The 25536-nt window shown below is 41.0% G+C and overlaps 1 protein-coding gene across 2 annotated transcripts in view; it reads right to left on the bottom strand.

Annotated features, from left to right (window-relative positions):
• MMRN1 (multimerin 1) overlaps positions 1-23911 on the bottom strand; it is a 60571-nt gene extending 36660 nt beyond the window's left edge. For both annotated transcript variants that reach the window (XM_054029905.1, XM_054029906.1), the window contains exons 1-3: positions 23246-23911; positions 5155-5274; positions 1958-2064 (exon numbers count right to left, since the gene is read on the bottom strand). In XM_054029905.1, the coding sequence (XP_053885880.1) occupies positions 1958-2064; positions 5155-5274; positions 23246-23808 (790 nt within the window). In that variant the 5' untranslated portion in view covers positions 23809-23911. The remainder of the gene's footprint in view (positions 1-1957; positions 2065-5154; positions 5275-23245) is intronic.
• Positions 23912-25536: the final 1625 nt, after the last annotated feature.

The following is a 25536-nucleotide window of genomic DNA, read 5'->3' as shown; positions in this document are numbered from 1 at the left end:
GATTAAAAAAAATTTCAATATTCCCCTACCAAAACATTTTGTTTTGAACTGACCGTAAACGTTTCATTTCAAGTCAATTCAGCATTAGATGACGCTTTCCTACGGCGCTACATTGCTTCATTAGAGTTATAATTCTGAAACCTTATGACCTTGTTCATTCTTCCTTATGGGTCAGGCTCTGTGACTGGACTACATCTCCCATGATGCACTCATACGGGACCTTCCATAAATGCATCAGGCAGCCACAGTTCTACTGTGTAGAGAGGGCAAAGTCAGGAGAGGTCACATAGACCACTCAGCTCTGTGTGAGACAGAACAGTGTGTATATAGTCGTTCTCTCTCCAGCTGTGTGAAAGGGAAGCCCGTGGACACAGCCATTGGCTCGCCACTCTGCAAATTCACTTGCCGAAAGCCCTGCTTGTGAGGTGGGTGTCAGCGGCTTTGGAGTGGTTGGGTAGGATTCTGGAGACAGAAAAGAGGAATGCTTTGTTCTTACATAAATCCCTTCAGGTGCTTTACAAGCCTTCATTAATTAAGCTTCTCTATATCCTGGTGAGATGTCTCATCCCATTTTTCTAGCAGGGCAAACTGAGAAGTGGAGTGGTTAAGTGACTTTCCCAGGTCACAGAGCAAGTTAGTGGAAGATTTGGGAGTAGAAGACAGGAGTTCTGACTCTAGGTCACCATCTGTAACCCGACACAACTCCCCTTTCTATTTTTCTACACTAATATATAACGAATTGCGGTATAAACCTCGTTTCCCATATTACCTTGATGCTGAACCAGTTCCTTTGATTGTACTCTGCCTCCTTCTTAAGCTTTCATTTTTTTAAATCTGTTTTTGTCAATGTTTTGTATTTTTTAAAAAAAGTCAACCCTGGAAATGTCAAACGGAGTTTTGGATATAAATCATGGTGCCGGATTGCGCCACATTAGAGCCTGACCCAATGCTCACTAGCTTTCAATACTGTATGAGAGACTTCCCTGAATGCTGGGGTCCGAGCTCTTCGATATTTCCCTCTCCTAGGTGGGGATGGCTGTGGCTTCTCTACATTCCTCTACATTAATTTTTAATCACAGCCTCTATTCTACCACTGTTGATGGAATTCCCTACCACATCTAATAGCCTCTCTTGTAATATTCATTCATTTAAAATATGTATGCTAATGCCATATCTTATTTTTCAAGGGCAGTTTGTTTAAGGCCAGGAGCAAAGTAGTAGCAGTTATACAGATGTTAAATGACAGCACATTGCCATATGTTTGATCACCAGGGCAATGGTAAACGCTACATGCTTTGTATTAAAAAGGCACAGTTATACATAGGCCATGTATAATATCCGGTGTGGCTTTTTGTAAAAGTCAGTCAGCAGGTCCAATCCTGCTACCATTGAAATCAGTAACAATTTTTCTATTGACTTCAGTGGTAAAATGGTTCGGGCACATTATCTTATCTACGGGCTGAAATATATTCCAAGTGGCTGAATCTGAAAAGGCAAAGGGGTCAGCCTACCATAGGTTGATTAATTTTACAGTAGGTACTCAGTGGAAGACCTTGATTTAATATCCCCGAGACTGCAATTCTGTACGCCCTCTCTGCCCCCCAAAAAGGTCAGACAGAAGTAGTGAAGCATTTAATAAAGATTCCAGGTTGCAGCACAGTGGAATCAGAATCAGGAGTTCATGAGTTTTATTTATTTAGGGAAGAGGTAGGGGAGGTAATTTCTCTCTCCCTCTCAATAATGTGGCATGAACAGTAAAAACTGAAAGCAGGGACAGTAAATAAATGTTGCCAATATTTTTGGCCCAATCTGCACTTTTCTGATTTTAATGGATTTCATTCTGTGAGGAAAAGATCTGAACTGGACTGATTTTCATCTGGGACTTTTGCTCTTGAATCAGATTGCCTTTTCTTTCTTTAAACTGAATTGGATTCATATCAATACAACTCTGACATACCTTTGGGTTGACACTTTTCTCCACTGTACCCAGGACAGCACTTCCACTCCAATGATGTCACAATTTTATGTTTGATTCTGTAGGCTTGGCGGATCATCGTCTGGGATCTGGAGATCAAGAAGATATTGGAAATCAAAATGTTACGAGTGTCTCAGAAGATTGAATATGATGTTGAATATGATATGATCGATCATAAATAGATAGATAAATCTGCAATCAGCACATTACACTGCACATTTCACCTATGAATTTTTTTACAACTACTTTGGAATGAAAGGAATTAAAAAATCCCAACAACAAAAACCAAAACCAAAAACCCCTTCATATATTTTCAGTACTAACTACTGATTCTGGGTGCCCAACTTCAGACATCTTAAAGGGGCCTGATTTTCAGATGATGGTCAACTCAGTGCTTTCTTAAAAAAATCAGGCCCCTTTATGGTATTTTAGATTGGGCACCTAAACATTCAGGAGCTCTGGTCCCTCACGGAATTGACTTAAGGTGGAAAACCTTGTGGAGCGGGGCAGAGATGGAAGCTTCAGAGGGCTCTTGGTGAAGAACTGAGGGAGGATGGGAAGAGAGAACACAAGAGCCAATCGGAAAGTCAAATGAAGGCAGATATAGCTGTGTAACTGTGCTGCCTCCATTTGAAGTGTACTGCACCTTTATAATGAAGAACTTTGCCTGAGTGCAGAGAAAGTAGCCATTTTGTTCTTAGAGTTGCTTGGCCCATCAGAGAGACAGCACACACATGCCACAATTGCTCTTGGGCATTTGGTCTTTCTTGTTTCTTCCCCCCTTAATTTCATACAAGAATCAGTCTAGACTGGAAGCTAGTGTGTGTGTTTATAAAATCTCCTCTGCCCCTTTTAACATTCTAAATATAAACCCCAAACACAAGCAGTGATAAAAAATGCTACTGGCTACTAGACACTGTCCCCAATGAGAGGGCTAAAGTTACAAGTTCAGGAGCTCTGAAGGTAGAATTCTTCAGTCCTTTTATGGCAGCACAATTCCAATCTAAAGGACTGCTGGAAGAGGGCAAACTTGGAGATTAAATCCACCAGGTTTGTGTCAGAAAACATCCTCCCAGTGAACTCTAAAATACTACTTTGTTTTACTCTACAGTTAATCTCAACACCATCTCACTACGGATAGTCTTATATTATCTACTTTTCTGCAGCTGCCAGAAGCTCTCCCTTTGTCCCCCCCATGGCTGAGCTCTGACTAGAAGAGTAAGACTGTGTGCAATACTTACTTACACAACCAGCCTAAAGAGCTTATTTTCCTACAAAGTCAGATTATTTTTGCATCCTGAAATTTTTGAATTAATAAAAAAAAAAAAAAACCCTTAAAAGAGACAATGTTACAACTGCAAGATTCATCTCATGCACAGTGTATTAGTAACACATGTTATGGCCTTCCCTGGAGCCACTTAAAGCATTCCCAAAATGCGGAGAGTAATGTACATGCTATAGATAGGCAGTAGCAAAACCACAGGCAGACTCCAGCACATGATGTTTATACAGTACAAGAGAATGCTATAGCCTAGTGGTCAGAGCCACAGACTGAGAGCCAATAAGTCCTACCTTCTGATTAGAACAACTCAGACACGCTTAGGAGATTTCTCCCTTGGCACACCCCAGGTAGCAGTGGAGGTGTACTAGGGAAACCACCAAAGCACACACCAGGCCAAATTCAGATGGACTCTGGAAATAAAACTTTTTAAGCACAGGCAATTAGTCTTGGATGGAGGTTATCACAGACAAGGAAAGAAGGCTGAAGGCGAGATGAAGGACAGCAGTGCCAAACTTCAATCTACTCCTAACCTAAACTTGACTCCTGTCCTCTGTACACAATCCTACCACCAAGTGGATAATGCATGAAAAAGTCCAGTCCAAATAGAGAGACTGGAAAATAAATTTGGTCAAAAAACAAAAAACAAAAACGGATTATGAAAATTTTCAATAAAACAAAAGACAAATGTTTTGCAAACTTTTTTTTGCACATATTTCATCCCATGCCCCCAACCCTGCCCAAGCTCTACTAGCAGGTTATTGAAAACGATTGTTTGTAGAATCCAGTGAGGCAATCCAACAATAGCCACATCAGTTGGAATATACAATATGACTATGCTTAGCACAGTGCGTGCGTTCTAATCAGTAAAGTACACCCAGGGCTCAGTCTTCAGCCAACTCCAGTTGCAACATGTGTGACTGAGATGGTTTTTTGAATTCTCTTTTTCATAGAATGTTCCAGACCTTAAAGGTGCAATGACAGCACAATCATCATGGTTCTCAAATTGCCTTATGCCACACAAATAATCAACTCCCCCGTTTGGGTACGACAGTGAAACTTCTGTTGCCTTCCGTAGGAGTTATAATTGCTCACTTCAGATTTGAATTTGATCCCTACAGAACAGGTGTAAGTTACACAGGTTTTGCACATCCACCAAATACCAACTCCATTCCTGTAGCACTGCTTTGCTAACCCTATGTACACCCGTTTTCTGGCAATATTACAGCTCAATGTGGCCCACTGCCTTCAGACCACATGCTGCCCACACCATTTGTGTGGGGAATGCCTCGTGATTGCGGGGAAGCTGTGGGTGTGGGGAGCTTGAAAGGAAGCTGTGCGTGGGAGGCTCTGACCGCATAGGTGCTTTAGAGCTCTGCTCTCGTGCCTTTTTTCAAAACAACCTGGGAGGGCATGGGGAGGGGGGCAAGGGAGAGAGGTGGGGATCAGACAGCAGCCCTACTTCCAGTCATCTATAGAAGGCTCTGTACTGGCAGAGGGAGCGCCACATTGAGGGATGGCAAGTGCCTCAGCTGCTTCTAGTATAAGAGTGTCTGCATCAAGTCAGTCAGTCATTCCCTGGCAGGGATTCCTTTCCTCCATGGGACCTCTTAGAACTTCGACACAAAACCTGTTTACCCTGACTGGTGAAGGGCCAGTATTTGGTCCTTGGTACAGTAGCTGAATAGCAATTTGCACCGAGTTACCTACTATGTTTTGCTTCAGAACTTTACATCGATATGATCAAAGAATCATACAAGATGCTTGTCCCACCATATTTGGCTTAGGGCTATAAGCAGGATGGATTGAATTGCTATTTTTCATTCAAAGTAATAACAGGTTACCTGCTCGTTCATAATTAAAGTGCATGCAAATGCTATTTCTGCAAAGGATCACGCACCTCACAGTACAGGCTCCAGTAGTCCAGGTACATGGCTTCGCTTTGCCTGATGTCAAGGTTTCCATGTTGTCCACTACTACGGTAGGTGAGAGTCTGGTGTGGACATAAGCACACCAGTTCCTGTATAAGAAAGAAGGAAACAGCTTAATTGATTTTTAAATCAAAACTGTAATATCCAAATAACATTTCCCCAAATACGATGGGAACATGATCCTTCAAGAGGAAGGGGACTGGGATACAGGAGATCTGGATACAGCACCAAGCTCTGTCATAGATTTCCAGGCGATCTTGGGCGACTCATTTCATCCCTCGGTGCCTCAACTCCCCATCAGTAAAATGGGGATAATAATTCCTTTGTGCCCCTCTATAAATTTTAGGGCATGCACTGTTGTTTACTAAATGCTTGTAGAGCATCTAGTATAAAGGGATCCTAATATCAGTTGAGGCCTTTAGGTACTACAGGAACACAAACAAATAACACTAACAGTATACTTCAGCAGGCATTTTCTAGCTTTGAGGCCATAGAAACTTGTTGTCTAGGATTCACAGGAGTGGGTCCTAGAGTTTCAGCATCCACACCTCTATCAGTATTTCTATTTCATTGATAGGTTTTCACGCCCCACATTTTTAACCAGTTCTAATATTTACCCACTTTGTGTAGTGCTTTGAGAGCCTTACAGGAAAAGGAACTATGAGCACCAAGCATATGGTGGGTGCCGCTGAGCCCAACTGCACTTGTGACTGCTGGACTACAGAGATTTTACATCCACAGAAACTACTCTCTCCACACTCAGCAGCACTCATGTACATCACATTCTGGGGCACCCACACACAGCCCATATAATATTATTATTGAAGAATGTGCTCCATATAAGAGCTATTGTGTAGTTTCTTTGATCTTGTTTCTCTTACTCATTGAATGTTTCCTTGTGGGTTTACATCAGGAAAAACATGTCTTTTTAACTGGGGGTGTAAAAACACTGTTCTGTCATATGAGGCTCTGTTTATATTCTCTTTCCTGTGGCTGGACTCGTAGCTTCATTCTTTTGTGTCCATTTGCAAACTGCATCAATAAATATTTGGAAAACATAAATGCAGCCTCCAACAGTAAACATAAAGATCAGATTCTTCTCTCACGTAGAGGGTGTACATCAGGAATAATTCTTTTGACGTGTATGGAGTTACACTCATGCAAAACTGGTGTAAGTAAATGGAGAACCAAACACTATAGTTATAGCGGAGAGATCATAAAATCACTTACAACCACCACGTGATCGTATGGGACATAAAAGTCCACCAATGGGGTGAGGAAACAAGGAAACTTAAAAAATTATCATAGTTATTCAGAATAAAAATAACATGTTTGCTAACTCCCTATCCTGTGTTATACAGGTGAGTTAGGTAAGGGGAGAAAAAGGCACAGGTAGCCCCTTCCACCCTAGGGCACTTATGCAGCAGTAGGAAAAGATATGCTCCTAGCAGTCTCTTGCTATTGAGTAGTAGGAATAAGTTCTGGCTATAGCACCTGCTGGTGCTCTGTAATCCTAAGGGAACACAGCCTTTTGTGCATGGACGTGGCCATGCCTCTTGCCCTCCTGTGCATATGGTGTGGTTGGCAACACATGATAATGTGTTGCAGGTTACACCCATTTAGAACGTCAATCCTCAGCATACACCCCTCCAGCATCTGAACCCCAATCCTTGCACCCGGTATAGCTCAGGTGAGGATTCTGCATGGATAACAATGAGATCAGAGATAGTTCTTTGTACCGTGTGTCAAAGATAAGGACTAAGTCTCCCATCATAGATGTGGGGTGAATATTATCTCCTTTTTATAGATATGGAATACAAGACTGGACCAAAGTGAGCCATTGTATAGAGAGGTAGAGCTCCTATTGAAGCCAGTTATTTATGCTCAAGCTGAATTTGGTACGTGGCTTATAATTTTAGGTGCCCCACCTATGACATGGAGAGCTTGATTTTCAGTAGTGCTGAGTATCCTCAATTTCAACTGTTGCAGGTATTCAGAATGTCAGAAAAATCATGCCTCTGAATGTCTAAAGCTGGCCACCCAGCAACTGAGGCACTCAAAATTAGAGGCAAAAAATGAAAATGGGGCCTGAAATAACTGACTCAAAGCTACGGGGAGCTAGTGGCAAGGTTAGAATTTAAGATCACACTTCTCCCCACAGAAATAAATTAACTAAGATAAATCTGGTAGCACTCTTTTAAAATTAGATATTGCTTTACATTTGAACAAAGGACAAAATGGAAAAAGAAAAAAAAAAAAACAGCCATGAGAACCAATTTTAAAATACATTAAAGGCCTGAAACACAGAGAGCATTTACTTTTCAGAAACGTAGCCTACTTTTTAAGATTCATAGTGCAAATCCACTAATTATCATAATTATTGAGAGTGGACGAGTTATTGGAACTTGCACACATAGTTGTTGCTAGACGCATTCAATGGGGGACGGGAAAGAAAGCAGCCAAGCCCACTCCAAAATATTGGCTAAGCGTTGTTTTGTTTAAAAAAAAAAAAAAAAAAGGTCAACATAAATCTCTGATCTCTGTAAAGAATTAACTCTAGTGTTACCTGCAAAGAGCATTTGTATTTAAAATGGTTAAACTAATTTCAAGCTACATCAGGGCAACGGCTGAAGTGGTTCTCTCATAGCCTAGCAATCTTTGATCAGCCTAAATTGGAGGAAAGATGGATGGTAAAAGAGCCCCTGGTGAGACTCATAATTAGGTTTGTGCTACCAATGAAATATGTAAATATAATTTTGAAACCAAATAGTCTGAAAAAAAAATTTAGGTTTAAAAATAGAAAATGAAGCATGACGGAAGAATGATGACAGGGTGTGTAAAGGCAAAGGCAGCCACTCAGAACAACTGTTTTGCATAAAGGGAATTTAAACCTGAAAATCCTCTTTACCTTTCATGGAATAATTTATTCCAGATTGGAAATACTGACTTCTAAATCTGTGGGCTTTGTCACAACCTGCAGTTGCTATTGCGCTCCTTTTGCACTGACTTAGATTTGATTTGTGAAACATTGTATTTAAAAAAACAAAAACAACCGCATTAGTAGTAAGAGTGGAAGATCCCTGGGTGACATAAAGCCTGTGTAGCAGCTTTTCACAATCCTTTTGCAGCTCCCAGCATGGGGAGTGGTGCGGGGAAATGATTGCTGGAAAGAGGCTGCAGTAAGAATACCTCTACACACCCACTGTTCCTAGCTGCTAGAGAACACCCTTTTGGCAGGGCCAAATTTAGGCTAGTGTTTGGGTGTAAAGCCAACTTTGCTCCACAGCCATTGAGTTCTGCACCAAGTGCCTCATGGCTAGATCTGAGAATCTGAGCCATATTAAGTAGTGACAAGGACATTTGCCTGGATAGCGATAAAGGATCAAATTATGGTGCACTACAGATGAAAGAATGCAGGAAGCCTTCTTCTCTCTCCCCAATGCTCCAATATAAAAAGCAGCCATACTGGTGGCTGGGCTGTCCCATGCCCCGGAGGGTGCATGCCAGGGGAGTTTGGGGTTGTTGAGGAAATTCATGCTGCATGTACAGGAAAGGTTAGCAAGCATCACTCCCACCAGCACCAATGCAAGCATTATGGAGACTCAGGGTCCAATTCTCTTGCCAGTGCAAGATAAGAAGCCAATGTAAATAATTCTCATGTTGTAGGTCTTGGGAGTGGGACTAATCAGTCCTATGAAGTGTCTAGTCCCCACCTCTCATGCACCAAGCACATTGCCATGCTCTAGCATATATTCACTAATAATGCATGTTCCTCCTCAATAGGCAGAAAGTATTAAGCTAACTGCAGGGTAGGGATGCTTACCCATTTGTAGCTGACTGAGCCATGTCGGAGTGAATTGTAATAAACTCATGATATCAGGGTGTGGATGGAGCAGGAGTATGAGCAGCATTTTTGAACTTCAAAATGATCTAATCCCCAGAAAAATGCTCTCTCTGCCTGTGGAGTAAGAACAAGTAGCATACGAACCCTGAGCTGTGGTGCAGCCTTAGCAGACGAAAAGTCACTAACATCACTGCCCACATTATTGACTGTACTTTTGTTTAACCTTTGATAACATAAGAATGGTCATACAGTGTCAGACCAATGGTCCACAGTATCCTGTCTTCCAACAATGGCCAGTGCCAAATGCTTCAGAGGGAATGAAGAGAAGAGGGCATTTAACACGTGATTCATCCCCTGTTGTCCAGCCCCAGCTTCTGGCAGTTGGAACATCCAGAGCATGGAGTTGCATCTCTGATCTTAGCTAATAGCTGTTGAGGGACCTGTGCTCTGTGAACTTATCTAATTCTTCTTTGAGCCCAGTTATCCTTTTGGCTTTTACAACATCCCCTGGCAACAAGTTCCGCAGGTTGCCTGTGCGTTGCATGAAGTAGTACTTCCTTTTGTTTATTTTAGATCTTCTCCCTATTAGCTTAATTGGGTGATCCCTGGCTCTTGTGTTATGTGAGGAGGTAAATAACATTTCCTTATTTACTTCCTCCACACCATGCATGATTTTATGATAACATTCGTGATAATGAGCAGACATAATTCACTGATTGTCTGAGCTTCTGAAGTTGTCATGGATTATGGATCGTATATGTTGAAGAAAGAGATGGTTGGGTTAAAAAGATTGCAGGGACAGAATGTTCATCTTGAAAGTCAAATGTATGTTGCTCATTCTTGGGCAGGCTGGGATCTGCACATGATTAAGTCCGTTGCTGAATTGGGGTTTAGCAATAATACCAACTCCCCTTTGTAATGTGGTTGGAGCAAATGACGTTCTTTCCCCTGCCCCAAATCCAGTTAAAAGCTAGCAGAAGGCTAGTAAATCATAAACTTTGCTCAAGCACAGGGTTCATTGGTGAAGGTCTGTTCTAATTTCTTTGGTTTAATGTCTATATCTTTTTCTAGGTGCTGAAACCATCCTTTTCTGGGTTGCTGAATTTCTTTCAATTTCTGTATTAAAATCTTCCATCTCAGTGTATCTATTTCACTCACTAACAGTAAAAGCCAGCAGGTGGCAACCTTTCCTAACATACACAGCTAAAGGACCATGCACAACAATTCACTCACTATATCCAGACAATTAAATACATCAGAACGATTCACCTTGCTCCCCACACTGTGGTTTTTCTCCTGTTTCCAACTGTGTAGTGTGGTGCGTGCACATGAGAATCTTAGATTTTGCTGAGAGAGCTTCCCATATGAATAACAATTGTTTTTTTAAAAAACAATTTAAAACAATTTTGCATTCTAAACTGCATTAGAAAAACTATTTGTTAGGTTCATGGCATTCAGAGAAATAGCCAGATCCTCCAGAGGAATAGAGCAGCAAAATCCACTGAAGTCAATATAGAGTCATCAGTTTACACCAGCTGAGGATCTTGTCTCCTTGTGAGCCAGAATTGTTTAGCTGCACTACATGGTTGTGCAAAATTTACACATAGCCATAAAGGTGCTCCTAAACACATCAGTTAATATAATACATTGCCCTGAACAAGCAGAATGAGGCCAGGATTCTTATACTAATCACACCACCAAGCCAGCGTTGGAGGAACGATAGAGATCACTGAACTGTAATTAAAAAACAAGACAAAAATATTCCATTTAATTCCAACAACTGCAAGAAAAAAAGGGGTATTTTTAAGCGGGGACATGTGTCTCCTGCTTTGGAGCAGTTCAATCAGCCCCCTTTCTATAAAGAAGGCTAGCCTTGCAAAATTGTCATGAAAATTTACCTGCCCGCTGACAAAATCAGCTTGTTCATTGGGGACTTATACCAAAGGCCATTGAAGTGAATGGAGGGAGTATTTCTATGGGCTTTGGATCGGGCCCCTTATGATTAGGATGACTGATGCAAATGTAAAGTGAAATGTAATTTATTCAACCATCAAAAAAATTTTTATTTCCCTGGGGCGACTGGGAGAGTGGACGTTTACGAGGCTGTAATAACCACTTCCATATCATGTCGCCACTGTAAATACATTACAAAGCAAAAAAGAACATCCACTGGAAGCTCTGTAACTTAGAGCAGTTGCTTCCATTTGCTTAGAAACACAGATGACGCTTCTGAACAAGCCTTGCAACTGTTCCTAAACCCCGGCAAAATGCACACTACCATTAGCTAAAAGCCCAAAGGGCATGGATTTAGTTCTGCTCCCTTACTCGTTTTGTACTGCTGCTGAAAAGGGGTTTATTTTTATCCACAAGTAAATTAGATTACTTAGCTTTTAACTGATGCAATATTGAATCTGCACAGTTGAACTGCATTGAACCATGGGATTACTGGGTAGCTGAAGAAATACAAAAGGACCTAGATCTGGAGCATTAATTAAAGGCAACACATGGCTCTGTGATTGATTCAGATGATATTCACTGTATACATTGCATGGAATAGTGTAGGCGATACAGAGCCTGATTCTCCCCGACTTTGCACTTTGTGTCATCATTTACACCAGTGCAAAATGGTTGTAAAATGCTACCAAATGAGAATGGTAGCATGTTACATCTGCTGTGCACGGACATGTACGTCTCCCCAAGGTACAAAGCGGTGGAGAATCAGGCTCATAGAATAGTAAAGTAAAATTCAGGAATAGGGGTGTTGAGTCCAGCGTTCTGATCATATTCCAACTTCTGAAACCAATTGCATCTATGTAAATTCCCCTTACAATTTAAACTGGATATGAGATTCTTCACTTTCTTTCTAAGGCTCCAGTGCAGCAAAAGACATAAGCACATAGTTAACTTTAAGCATGTGAACCTTCCCATTGACTTCAAGTTAAGTGCATGCTTAAGTGCTTTGTTAAAGCATGGCCCTATAGTGTTGTGTAGCAGTATGGTGTGCAAAGAAATACTGCTTTTTTTTAAAAAAAGGATGATTTTCCTTTATTTGTGTCTCATCTTGCAGCTTTTACCACATTTAGCTACTCCACATTCATGCAGGTAGATCAGTTGGGCTAATTTTCTACTGCCTTACACTATTTATAGTTACTTGCACCTGTTCAAAAGAAGCGTAGAGTGAGTGTAATATGCCCACCCTGGTATAAGTGAATCTTTGCATGTATTAGAAGTGGTCCCACTTTAACCAAAGGTGTATTTTTAAATCAAAAGTTTAAAAAGTGCAAACCCTTCTTTGGCTAATTTTAAATTGATTGACTTATTGATTGATTTATAGTTATTTAGATACTTAAAGTCCATACATAGATTTGCACCTCTTTAATTATTTCATTTTAAAACAATTTTTCTTTAACTGGCACGTTTTAATTCAGAAAAGCTTTGAGAGAAGAATTCTGTTCTGGTAGCATTTTACGCTCATTCTGCATAAACTTAAATGCTAATCAAGATGCAAGTCAGGGTAGAATCTGACTTCAATGGGACTGCTCATGTGAGTAAGGGTTGCAATGATTATGTCTTTTATTAAAAAACATTAACCTCATAATAAGTTTTCCCCATTTGAAAATAGTGTATTCAAGGAACACAGTTAGGTTGAGTCAGGCCTTGAATTTAGATTATGTAGAAACAAGATGTTACAAAACCCATGATTCATAGAAATATATCCATACATTTTTATTTTATAAAAGATTCCAATGAGAATATTGCTTAGCTTGATTTAAACAGCCTGCCAAGTATTTGTACTGAGAGAGTCTGCACATTTATATAATGCAAATCAGCATACTAAGAACAGAAAGAAACATCACAGTGTTTTGTTACTGCACAAGAGCCCAAAAACAACAGGATCAATTATTTCCCCCTCAATCATTTTCTTGGTACCCAATGGGTGACATAATAAGAGACTCTTCACCTGTTCAGTACCTAAAGACAAGATGGATTCTCGATCACTTGCACTCTCTGAGGCTATGTCCTATGAGCTAGGGATGTGATTCTCAGCTCATGTACACAATGAGAGCTAGACAAGTATAAGTAGTAGCACTAGCATAGTCGCACAGGCAGCAGTGGCGCGACTTCCCTATGCTGAATACGCATCCACAGAGTTCAGGTGACTTTGTATTCAGCACGGCTGAGCCATGCCACCACTGCCCATGCTACTGGGACTAGACTCCCACCTATACTCACGCTAGCTCTCATTGAGCTAGCAGAAATATGTGTACATGAGCTGGGAACCACACCCCCAGCTCACAAGTGTAGATGCCACCTGAGCTAAGACTGGATATCTTGTTAAAAGATATGCTGTAACTCAAGCAAAAGTTACGGACTTGATGGGGAAATTATTAGATGAGGTTCTGTGGCCTCTATCATGCAGGTCAGAGTAGATACCTGTAATAGTCCCTTCTGGCCTTAAAATCTCTGATTTTATTAATCCCAATTGAAAGGTAAAAAAATGCTTATACTGGCTAGAAATGGACAATAAAAAGTGAAATTGACTAGTCTATTTTCATTGTCCATGCTAAATGGAATGCAAAAAAAAAAAAATATGCAAATTTAAAGTAAATTTGGAGAATTCCCTCAGCTCAAATCAGTTTGCATGTAATGGTACCACATTCAATTGAGGCTGTCTTTGAAATATGTAGTTTTTATTGAGAGAGAGTGAGTGCACTCTTGTTGATATAAAAGAATAAGGGGAAATAAAGGTGTACAATTTGTTTGCTCAGGATTCAAGGCCCTGACATTTTGTCCTGCATTCTCCAAAACAGATGCTTTTCTGTCATCATTCATTTCCTTTGTCGCACATAGCATGTTGATATCTTGGACAGTGAACAGTCCCTTTGTGTTATTCAAATTTTGATTTAATATCATGAGCCATTAAATCTTCTTTCCCATGCTGCAGTGTCAGTCCACAGCTTCCACTCACCTATTAGCTTATTATCATTTCTAGGGATCAGTAAACTGGCTCAGATAAAATAAGGACTATCCTGTGACTGACATATCAGGTAAGCTGGGGTGGGATTTGAGACCTTTACTCCACTATTTCAAAGTCCAACTGACAGCTACACCTGACCTTTCCGAGCCCAGTCAAAATAACCAACATTTCCTGCAGTCAAAGTGTAAACTAACCATTCAAAAATACCTCCATTAGCCTAGTTTGAAAGCCCTCAAAATACAGCTGAGAAACCAACCTATATCCAGTCTCTAAAATGCTCATAGTTACAGTTAAATTTGAGATCTTTTTCTCGAGTATTATCTCCCATAACCTAATCAGCCACAAGCATGAAGTCCCATATGCGATCATTCTTTTGGCTTACTGCCTGCTTATATGATTGCGTCTCACCTGACATTCAACAGTACTGATTTTCACAGTCGGCTTAGTCATCCTCTAATCTGAAAATAATAGGCTATCCTTACTTATCCTTAGCTAGCAGTTCAGTGAGACTGCATGGAGCTGAGGACACACTTTTTGCATTTAGTTTCAGGAAATTTGTAAATTGACTTACCCATCACTTGCGGATTCTGCCACTGAGAAGTACCTTTCTCTTCAAGTGGTTTGATTTATTTCAGTGGAACTCCTTGCAGGATAAGGCCCTGATGCAAAACCCATAGAAGTCAATCGGAGTTTTTCTAGGGACTTCAGTGGGTTTTGGATCAGGCCCTTAGTACTTACTAGGAGCACAAGCAGCAGAATCTTCCCTTCCTTCATTTTCAGTATGAAATTTGCCTTTTAAACCACTTTCAGCACACAAGAAACAGGCCGCAAAAGAAAGACCTTCTGAGAACATACGAGGACACCTAGCTGCTGTTCTTTTTCTTGACACATTTATTTCTAGGAATTAGTGTATTCATTTTCTAAAGTGTTCATATCTGTGAGAGTTCATATTTTCTGTGCAAATTTAAATAGATGTTACAGGTGCACCTGATAAGAAATACAGCAAAGAACTGAATGTCAGACCTATGTGAATGGTTTGGAACTAAATCCTAACTCTAACTGGCAAATTTGTGAGTGTAATCTTAATCTGTATAATGGGAAGGAGTGACAATAATGTGAGAAACTTGCTGCTCACATGGAACATGAAACAAGGCATATGTTGACCATTAAGCCAAAGGGCCTGTTGCTAAGAAAAGGCCTAATGTTAAGTGAACTAAACCCCTATCAAACTTTAAGAATAATTTGCAATAATAAATGTTAACTCATGCAACCTTTACTAAGAGTGGAAAATTTAGTTTAGTAAGAGTAGAGTGTTTCATATAATATCCTGTGTATCAGAAGAAGTGTTTTTAACTGCAAAATGTACTAACCACATTACTATCGAAAGTCTGGCTATTGCAATATGTACTTGGGAGTTTGCAACATGTACCAGAGAAAAGGAGATATACGTAAGTGTCATGTGTAAAAAGAGAAGTTATGGCTTGATAACAAACAATCTGTCTATAAAAGATTAAGTTTGAGTTACTGATGCAATAGACAGTACTAGGACCAGCCTGTCATTTGTGTCAGTGGTTGCAAGCTTCGGTTCCATAAAGATTAGGTATTATACACCTCTTCTTATTATGAGCTATTCTTAATAATATAGGCGACTTTATTAATAAATGCAATCAAGCCTGACTACTCCTATCTCACGATTTTATTGTTACTAAGACCGAACCTCTAAATACATATGTTCTTATGTGTTACCTTTATATAGAGAGTAAATAAACATTTAACATTAAAGTAATTAGTATAACGGGGAGAGTGGGAGCAGTTATTACCACCTTAAAAATATTGCAGACTTTAGAAAGCAAAACCATGGGCATTTAGAGCATCACTTCATCGCAATCTGAGCTGAAGAGGAAACTAAGTGCCCCAATTTGGCCTCTTACTGAATGAGCGAAGGGAAGAGCTATACCGAGAGCGTTCCTCTGTAATAAATTCCTTGTTCATGTATCAAAAATGCCACTTGGAGAGATGGGCTGGATTCCTTTAATACTGTATTCCAAAACAGAGCCTGCCTCTCTAATACCTTGTAATTTTAACCACCAGCCTGAGGCTTAGAAAACCTGCATTTTAGATGTTGCTGTTTTTCTAAACCACAATGTTTGTTTTCAGCAATTAGCATTTTCACTTAAGTTTCATAATTACAGGGGCAGCTCACATAACACCTCTTTCCTTCCTTCCTGAGCGGTTGCGGGAAAAGACAAGTGATAGTTTTTAGTGTGCTGGTACCTGTAAACACTGCAGAGCAGAACTCCAACAACCCTAAGTAGCCTTTACTGTCACTCTGTGTGCCAAGTCCCAAAGCAACTCATCCAACACTGTATATTATAGCTATTTGTAATGTTAATCTCACAACTGAACTACATGCCTGTCCATTCATTCCATACACGGGGCACTACTACTGGGAATGATCATCTGTAACATAACATCGTTGCAGTACTGATGCAAATAAATTAGTCCCCCACCACCTCCCTGAACTGTATCAGCCCTATTCAACCTAGCTAAATGAAAAAATCCATGCAGTGTGCAGGTTTGCCTTTGTCACCTTATAGAAGCATGTTTAGTGATCCATCAGTACTTAACCATACTAAACCTTTCACTTCTGCATTCAGCAATGAAATTCTTGTAAGTACTCCCTGTTAAAGTTCTATTTGGGACATTATAAATTCCTTGCCATGGGGCTATAGTGACACATCAGGTAGTTACATGGACCGGCCATGGAGATACATTATTAACCCTAATACCTAGTATATAACATAGCAATGAGTTGGTGAAATAATGCCAGTACCTGGTTTAGCAATATGCTTTGGGCGCTGGGATCACAATGGTACTAAACGTGCTCAGAATACACAGATAGGAAAATTAAAAGCTGCTAGACCGGGGGATTAGAGACAAGGTTCAGGAATATCATCATCTCCTTACACTACTGGAGAGGAAGTACTTGACTTAGGCTCTGGGAAGGAAGGTTAAGGACCACTCACTCTTCAAGTATCTCCTGCTAGTTACTAGAGCAACCTTACACAGAAGGCCTCTCTCCATACAGACCGTTGTGAAAGTGCAGTAATCACAGCCCACAGGTAAGATAAAAAGCAGGGCTTAAGATGGTGTGTCTGAAATACAGGGATATCCAAGGTCTTCTGAAATCCACTCGAGAATCTCTCTCCACTGAATTTAAAACTCCAAAAGACCAGATTCACCACCATGTGCAACTCTGGTGATGCAAAGCATCCATAAATGTGGCTTAACCAATCTGTTAAACCGGGTTTACAGATGTTCTCGGTCATTGAAGCAGCCAGATTGTACGGTGAACACTGTGCATCAGCTTTTATTTCTATGTTCGCTACACATTCCTCCATGTCAAAAACATCACAAAAATATACAGGGAACTGCTGAGAATTTCAGAGTACTGGTTATGTCTAGGAATTGTTGCAGCACACACATCACCTATGACAACTGAGCAAATCCATCATGGCTGTTGGGTTGATTAAACCTTTCTCTCCTTAATAGATGTAATAATCGCAATGAATAGCAGCATATTCGGGGTAGAAAGATAGGTTTATAGAGGTCTCTGAGACCCTGTATGGATTAGCCTGTGACTGCCTCTGTACCCCCAACATAATAAAATCATTACACTACCACTTGCAGTGAAATATTGTGGTAATCTAGCCTTTGTTGTAAGTTAAGTTGAGTCATATTGGACCCAATGGTGTAGTTCCAAAACAACTCTTCATTTAATTTTTATTGTAACTTTCTTGCTTATGGCATTTTAAGTAGTTAAATGACAACTAGTCCTAAAACAGTAAATTGCTATCAATTCAGGGTTTGGTTTTTTACAACACTTACAGCGCTATAATAAAGCCCTATAATAGTTGTCAATAAAGTGTTGTTAATATTAAACTGCAGCTCGCTTGCTCTCCGAGGCCCACTGAGTCAATTATAAGGCTTTGCACTTCTATAGCACTTTCCATTTTAGGAACGTAATTAAGTCCAATTCCTGAGACCAGTGGCCAGTCGGAATAGCCATGATCAGCTTGGCTATGGGAAAAGGATAGCAAGATCTGTTTAGCTGCAGTCATGCTGCTCTGCCCACATAAAGTCAATGAATTACTCTGAATTTACACTAACTGAGAACAGAATTGGGCCCTAAATGATCACATATATCATCCAGCAAGTCAATTTGAGCTAGAAAATTAGCTTTGATCCAGGTTGTCCAATTGTCCAGTCAACTAATATTTGTCTTACGTGGCGTCAACAGTAGTAATGTGCTTCACCAATTAACTAACTTAGTAGATAACAAGGAGACAGAGACGGGGTCTCTGCCTAGAATGTTCAACTTTGTAGGTCAGGCTCTATTTTTCACTGCTCAGGCCCACCTCTAAATAGCCAGCACTCATTTGGTGTTCAATTGTGGAAGCCCTGTGGTGTGGAATACCCACTAACTTAAAGGACTAAACCCACTCTGTCACTCAAACTAGTTTGAATGGTTGGTAACCTTTGGTATAGTGATGAGAGGTGGTGAAAAGTATTAATACTGTTCAATGGATACATTATGTCCCTCTTTGAGACTCATTGCTTCTGCATGCATGCCCTACAAGAAAAGAACTACACTGAACATAATACAAAACCAACCAGTCCTCTGATTAGCTTTTCCCCTCTGAGTTTCTCTGTGATTCCCATCTTCAAAGGGTCATTCAGTGAAGGTGGCCATTAAAAAAAAACACAAGGAAATACTTTTTCACGTGACGTACGATTAGACTATGGAACTCACTGAGGCCAAGAGCTTGGCAGGATTCAGAAATGCTTTAGACATTTATATGGATAATATGAAAATCCAGAAATATAAAAGGAACTGCTTCAAAAAAAGGTTATGAAGGGACAAAACGCCTCATGTATTAGAGCTTATTGGGGGCAAGGAGGAAATTCTTTTTTGAAGCAGGTTATCCCATAACTGCCTACTGCAACATTTTTGGCACCTTCCTCTGGAGCATCTGGTCCTGGCCACCACCGGAAGCAGGATTCTGAACTATGTGGAGCACTGCTCTGATCCAGTACGTTAGTGCCTATGTTTGGTATTTCTGTCTACTAGAGTTGAAGCTCTTTGGGACAAGTACTGTCTTCATTGTGCATCATGTAGTGCCGAGCACATTACTGTCAGGTAACAGATATAACCCTGCCATTGGATATTATAATTAATGCCCCAATTAAAGGACCATTTGTCATATTTACATAACTACATTAGGATAGAAAATAAAATTTTAAAGTGGCTAATCCAGTTTTTAATTCTATTTCTGTATAGGATCCCCTTGTTTTTGGGTTGCCACATTGTTTGACTTTTGCTATTTTTTAATGGATTTTTATAGTGATTTTTATTTTGTTTTAATTGTCTGCACAGCATGGAGTGGCCTGGTGGTGGGAGTATTCTCTAAATAAAGTGATCACTAATAATGGTTATTTAGTACCAAATTATTTAAAACTATGATAAACTTATGAGGAATATTTTTTATTTCTTAAGCATATGCACACTCACCTATACCCAAACAAAGCAGCACACAGCGAACTGGTGGAATTTTTCCAAAATTTGATTATTTTGACCTTTTTTGATGACATTTTGAATATTAACCAAAAGGAATGAATTTTTCATGAAAATGTTTGCAAAAAGATGCTTATTTTTCACCTGCTCTAATGTACATGTAATGTGTATATATGCAAAACAACTTTATTAACCAAATGTCTTCTGGGACAATGATTAAGTTCAGCTAATCAGGGTTAGGTATTACTAAGGGAATTTCCATTATAACTAATAGTCAGCAGGGCACATGACCCTTTTTCGATAGGCAGAATAGTTGGATAATTAAAGTTATAATGTAGATACATATTGTAGATCTTGGGAAAGGTGCTGATTTCCTCCCTCCACAAAATAACTTTATCACATAATAAGTGATGTTATGTTTTTTTTCCCCTATTATCTCTTCCCCTTCTTCAAGGTCTCTTCCTATTGTGCTTTGTATACGGAACCTTTTGACATCGGTGTGTCTGTACATATGCTAACACAATGGGTTGCTGTGAAGGGTATGAGGTCAAATACCTTATACAAGGTCACTGGAAGAGTCTGTTTCAAACTGAATTTAACAAAAGATGGATGTGCCCATTCAAAATAAAGTAAAGGGCAAGTTGGATTTCTAAGTTAGAAGTTTTTAATAGCTTAAAGATAATGCACTGTAAAGCTATTGACATATTTGTGCTATGCTCATTACACAATGAAGGAAACTCAAAGAAAGCCATATGTATTGACATCAAGTTTTACAGTGTGCCAGTCTAATTTTATTTAACACCATACTGCAAAAAAGGGTTAGCCGTAATCATGTTTAAGTACTTTGTAGGGATGTTAAAAACCCCACATTTATTTAAAATAGTTAATATTTAGCTCTTAAATAGCACTTTCATCTCACACTAGATCTCAAAGTGCTTAACAAAGGTGGTCAGTATCAGAACCCCAATTTTACAGATGGGGAAACTGAGGCAGAGAGGTGAAGTGACTTGCCCAGGGTCACCCAGCAAGCCAGTAACAGAGCCAGGAATAGAACCCAAGTCTCCTTAAATTGTTGTAAACATTCTCACATATAGTTATGACTATACTATAGGACTATGAAGAATTAGGATCTTGGAATGAGAAGCAGATTAACCATTCTACCTGAAAGACCACCAGGATCAAATCTAACCTTGTACTATAGGAGTTATCTCAGAGTGACAGGTCATGTGGCTTGAGTTTGGCATTCTGATCCATCTTATTGCCCTATACTGCAACTCATCCCTGTAATATCTCAATGCGATATCTAAGTCATGCTTTGCAACTTAACCTGATATATGGGGTTTGAGCAAAATGAGATTTGAGTGGAGTAGTAGTAGCTTAGTCCTCAAGTAACCCCACTAACTTCCATGGGGCTACTCCTGGAAAAAGATACTATTTAACATGAGGTTTATTTAACACATCCAGCCCTGATGGGTGTGACTCCAGTGAGCTCACTTACTCCAGGGCTGAATTTGGCCCTCTATATCCATTTCTCCTCCCGGCCCCCCCAAACTAGAAAATAGGGACAATATGCACCTACTCCATGGTGGTATTGTAAACATTAATTGTAAGTTGTTGAATACTGCAAAGGGAGGTCTGCCAGAGTTGGCTATGGCTGTTTTTGAGAGGTTTAGAAAGGCTGAGAAATTCCTTTTCCTAGTCAGTAGTTACACCAGTTGGAAGCTGAATCAATGTGGAAAAGCCTAGGGACTTCAGTTTCATCAAGTGTGAAAGCTTTCACCTATTTCTTCATTCAAACAAATATGAAATTGGTGATAGTTGCATGATCTCTCACCAATAAAGTGATCCAGTTTAACTCCAGTTTACCCAGACCACTGTGACAAGGAGTTTGTTATAATACGCTATATTCATCTTCGAGAACTTCAGTGGAATACTGCTTTTATGGAAGTGCTCTCCTTACTGTAATCTCTTCCTAGGTTAGACCAAATGGACTTTGGTCATTTGTGTCTGTTATCACTTGCACACAGAGCCTGCTCCAAAGCCCAGCAAGGTCAATGGGAATCTTTTCATTGTCCAAAGGCTTTAGATCAAATCCCTGCATACAGTGCAGGGAGATGTTTCTAGGAGTTTGTCAGTTATCTTTTGTTTAAATTAAAGAGAAAAAACAAGTCTATATTTTTAGCATTAAGATGTAAATAAGCACTGTAGAAGAGGAAACCTCTATTGTATAGCCACATAGTGATAAATATTAATGAAAAATAGCAATACTTTGCACCATTACGCCAAATAGCCGAACTCTTACCAACAATTAGGGAAGCCTCAAGACCTCATTGAGGTAAGTAACGATTATCGTCCCCATTTAAAGTGTAAGGAATTTTACAAACAAGGTAAGTGACTCACCCAAGCTACTCTGCCCAGTGGCAAGATTATTCACTAAAGACAGTTGGTCTAACACAGGGATCGGCAACGTTCGGCACGCGGCTCACCAGGGTAAACACCCTAGCGGGCCGGGCCAGTTTATTTACCTGCTGACGCGGCAGGTTTGGCCGATCGCGGCCCACACTGCCCATGGTTCGCCGTCCCGGGCCAATGGGGGCGGCGGGAAGCCACGGCCAGCACATCCCTCGGCCCACGCCACTTCCCGCCGCCCCCATTGGCCCGGGACGGCGAACCGTGGGCAGTGTGGGCCGCGATCGGCCAAACCTGCCGCGTCAGCAGGTAAATAAACTGGCCCGGCCCGCTAGGGTGTTTACCCTGGTGAGCCGCGTGCCGAACGTTGCCGACCCCTGGTCTAACAAGTACCCAGTCACGAATGTTAATGGTGCTGCAGTGCCACTTGGTTTGGCTTTCAATTAATCTTTTTTTTATTAGGCAGCACCGTATTTTAATAGTTCGTGATTCCTTTAACAACGTGACAAGGTGGGGAAGGTAACATCTTTTACTGGACCCACTTCTGTTTGTGTCTCTCACCAACAGAAGTGAGTCCAATAAAAGATATTACCTCACCTACCTTGTCTCTAATATCTTGGGACCAACACAGCTTCACCACCACTGCATACCCTTTAACAGGGGCAGTTCAGGAACACAAAGCCAAACATGTTTTAAAAGGCCCCTATGTTTGTGCACCCAAACAAGTGGGTGTGCAAACTCTTGAACCCACAAAAATGAAAATTTTCAAGAGGGAGAATTTAGACACCACACTGCTCAATGAGTGCCTAAAACAGGAAACATAGACAATCTACAATAAAACGTGTGTTGTGGGCAGCTCCTTAAAACCCTGAAGAATATTGACCACAGATAATTAGGTTATTCCATCGTCCATTCTAGCCATACATGATAGGACTTGCACACTGGCTTTAAAATAATAAGCATGACAGGCTAAACTCTGCAGTCTTTACTTAGCCACTACAATGGGAGTTTTGATGATGGTATGGGGCCATGGGAACTTGGCAATCATGAGTTTGCAGGTGTGGGTGCATGGACTTGGATACACTGAGTAAGGACTACAGATGTTGGCCCTGGCTCCCTCCTACCCCTCTCAAATCCAAGTCCTATTGAAATCAATGGAAACTTTGCCTTGGATTTCCGTAGGACCAGGATATGGCCCATGGCCTTTATAAGCAGATCATAAGATAAGAGAATAAAATAAGTAGCTTTCCTTACTTTCCCCGGGTAGTTTCAAAGCTGGATTTTTTGAAGTCAGCATCCTTCTTAGTGCTGGTGCTGGCGGCGCTGTAGTACGACAGCCTGGGAGATCTGTTCCCTGTTCTTTGCTGGCTTTTAACAGCCCCTTGTTGGGGAGGCATCTTTCTAGGAGTGCTCTGTGCAAAGCTCCCCGTGCTGTTGGATAGGGCTCCTTGCTTAGCATTAGCACCACCACGACTGCTGTTTCCACTGGACTGTGTTCTAGGGGTGGAGGTTTTCTTCTCCTCGGTCTCTGGCAGGGTTTTCAATCCCTGAGCCTCTTCTGTGAACGCAGGGGTGATTTTCACAGCATGCTCCCATGATGTACTTGCTGCAGCTGTTTGGATCTCAGAAGGGGTGGATATGGGGGTTGCCACCAGGTTTCTTAGGCTGTGCGTTGCAGTAGGAGGTGAAGTCAAGTCTGCGTGGCTTGGTTGGGTCTCACCATCCCTAGTCATGGGCCAGGGCTTGCCAGTGGTAGCAGATCCCAGGCTGCCACTCTGCAAGTGCGAGAGAAGCAATAGAAAGATTATCTCCTTCATCCTGTGTTGTTTTGTAAGAGCCACGAGATGTCTCACATGTATTCCTTGTGAGAGGATCCTGCAGCTGCCTTCTCCTCCTCCTGAGGTGCAGCTCAGAGTGAACCTGCACAGAGAGTGCTCTGCCAGTTTTGTTTCTATAGAAGAGGAAACAGGTTTTTAGTGGTTTCAAAACTGACTGAGGAAGCTCAATTTCCTGTTTCTGTGAATTTCTCTGCAACCTGTGCCCCCTTACAGGGCTGGAGCCTGGAAGCCTTAGGGGAAAGAAAAAAGGGTTCTCTGCTGAAGCTACAGGATGAAGATTAATGGCACAATGTGTATGTGGAAACATTGTCAGTGAAGTTAGTTTGAAGGGGAAACAACATCAAACCAGTTAAGTAATTTCCCTTTCACATGCATCTGTGCACAGATCATGAGTTACTTGTCAAATGTGCTACTTAGTTGTTCATATTTGCTCTGAACTTGCTATTGAGTTCCCTAGAAAAGGACTTGGATGGACTTCAATACACTGGTACATCATGTAATGTTTGCCATGTTTCTCATTGGGGTTTGAATACTCATGCAAACAACTATTGCAAGAATGGAGCTGGTAGGGAAGAGATTGCCTTTGCACTAGACTGAAAAAGTATAAATGAATACAATAAAACCTTCAATATAATAACTTGATCTACATGCCATGAGCCAATACCTGGCCCCTTCTTTGTAAGACTACTCTGCAGGACCAGAGCACTTTGAAGTTTATGACAAGGAGTGCTATGGTTATTATGGACTCATTAGCAGTAACTCCAGAGTTGATTTTGCATTCAAATTTTGCATTTAAAGCCTTTTTTATATTTAATTATGTGGCTCATACAGACTCAGCTCTTCATCGCACTGATGATGGCTTGACTTCACAGCACAGCAGGCAATAGTGAACTAAGGAACCACGTGTAGAGTGTAACAGAGTGCTCTGTTCACCACTAACTGGCACTTCCTCCTGGTCATGGTGGGGAATAGCTCACCAGGTCAACACCCTTTCCCACAATTGCACACCAGCTTGCATCTCTCTCTCACTCCACAAGCTGCTACTACCTCTTTGTGACTCAGCCCTCCAGCCAGGTCATTGGACACATTTTCCCCTCCTAGGGTTGGAAAGTCTATCTTTACCAGCAGCCCTAGGCAGCCTTCCCATTCCCTGCTTCATAGTGCCACTCTCTCAGTGACTGGCAGGGAAACCTAGGTTCACCCTCTCCTCCAGGTTCCAGCTCAGGGACCCCACTCATCAACCGTCAAGGGGTCTGGTCTCTTCTAGAATCTTACCCGCTTTCCCTGAGGCCTGGCTTCCCCTGACTCCAGGTTTGCTAACCCAAGCATACCTCCCTTCTCCAAGGCTGTAGCTACAGAGTTTCCTACCACCCCTCTTTTGCTTCCAATCTCATGTCTTTATAGTCCCAGTCCAGCTTGTTCCTCCTCAGGTGGGCTCCCTCCTTCAGCCAGGGGATGACTTGGCCACCTGATTCCCCTCAGCTGTGGCTTGTTGGGTTAATTAGCTCCCTTCTCAGTCTGCATCAATCCTTTGCAGGCAAGGGTGGGGTAAACACCCCATCACAGGAAGGAATGAAACAGACAGAGAGAATGTGTGAGAGAATGTGTGTGTGGGGGGGCGTTCATAGAGGCGAACTAGGTGGTTGCCTAGGATGCCAAGGTAAATGGGGTTCCAAATTCGAGGAAAAAAATAAAATTAAAAAAAAA

The sequence above is a fragment of the Malaclemys terrapin genome, chromosome 5, assembly GCF_027887155.1.
Source record: "Malaclemys terrapin pileata isolate rMalTer1 chromosome 5, rMalTer1.hap1, whole genome shotgun sequence".
Taxonomy (NCBI): Eukaryota; Metazoa; Chordata; order Testudines; family Emydidae; genus Malaclemys; species Malaclemys terrapin.
The sequence above is the reverse complement of the archived record's forward strand: the minus strand, read 5'-3'. Positions and strand labels throughout refer to the sequence as shown.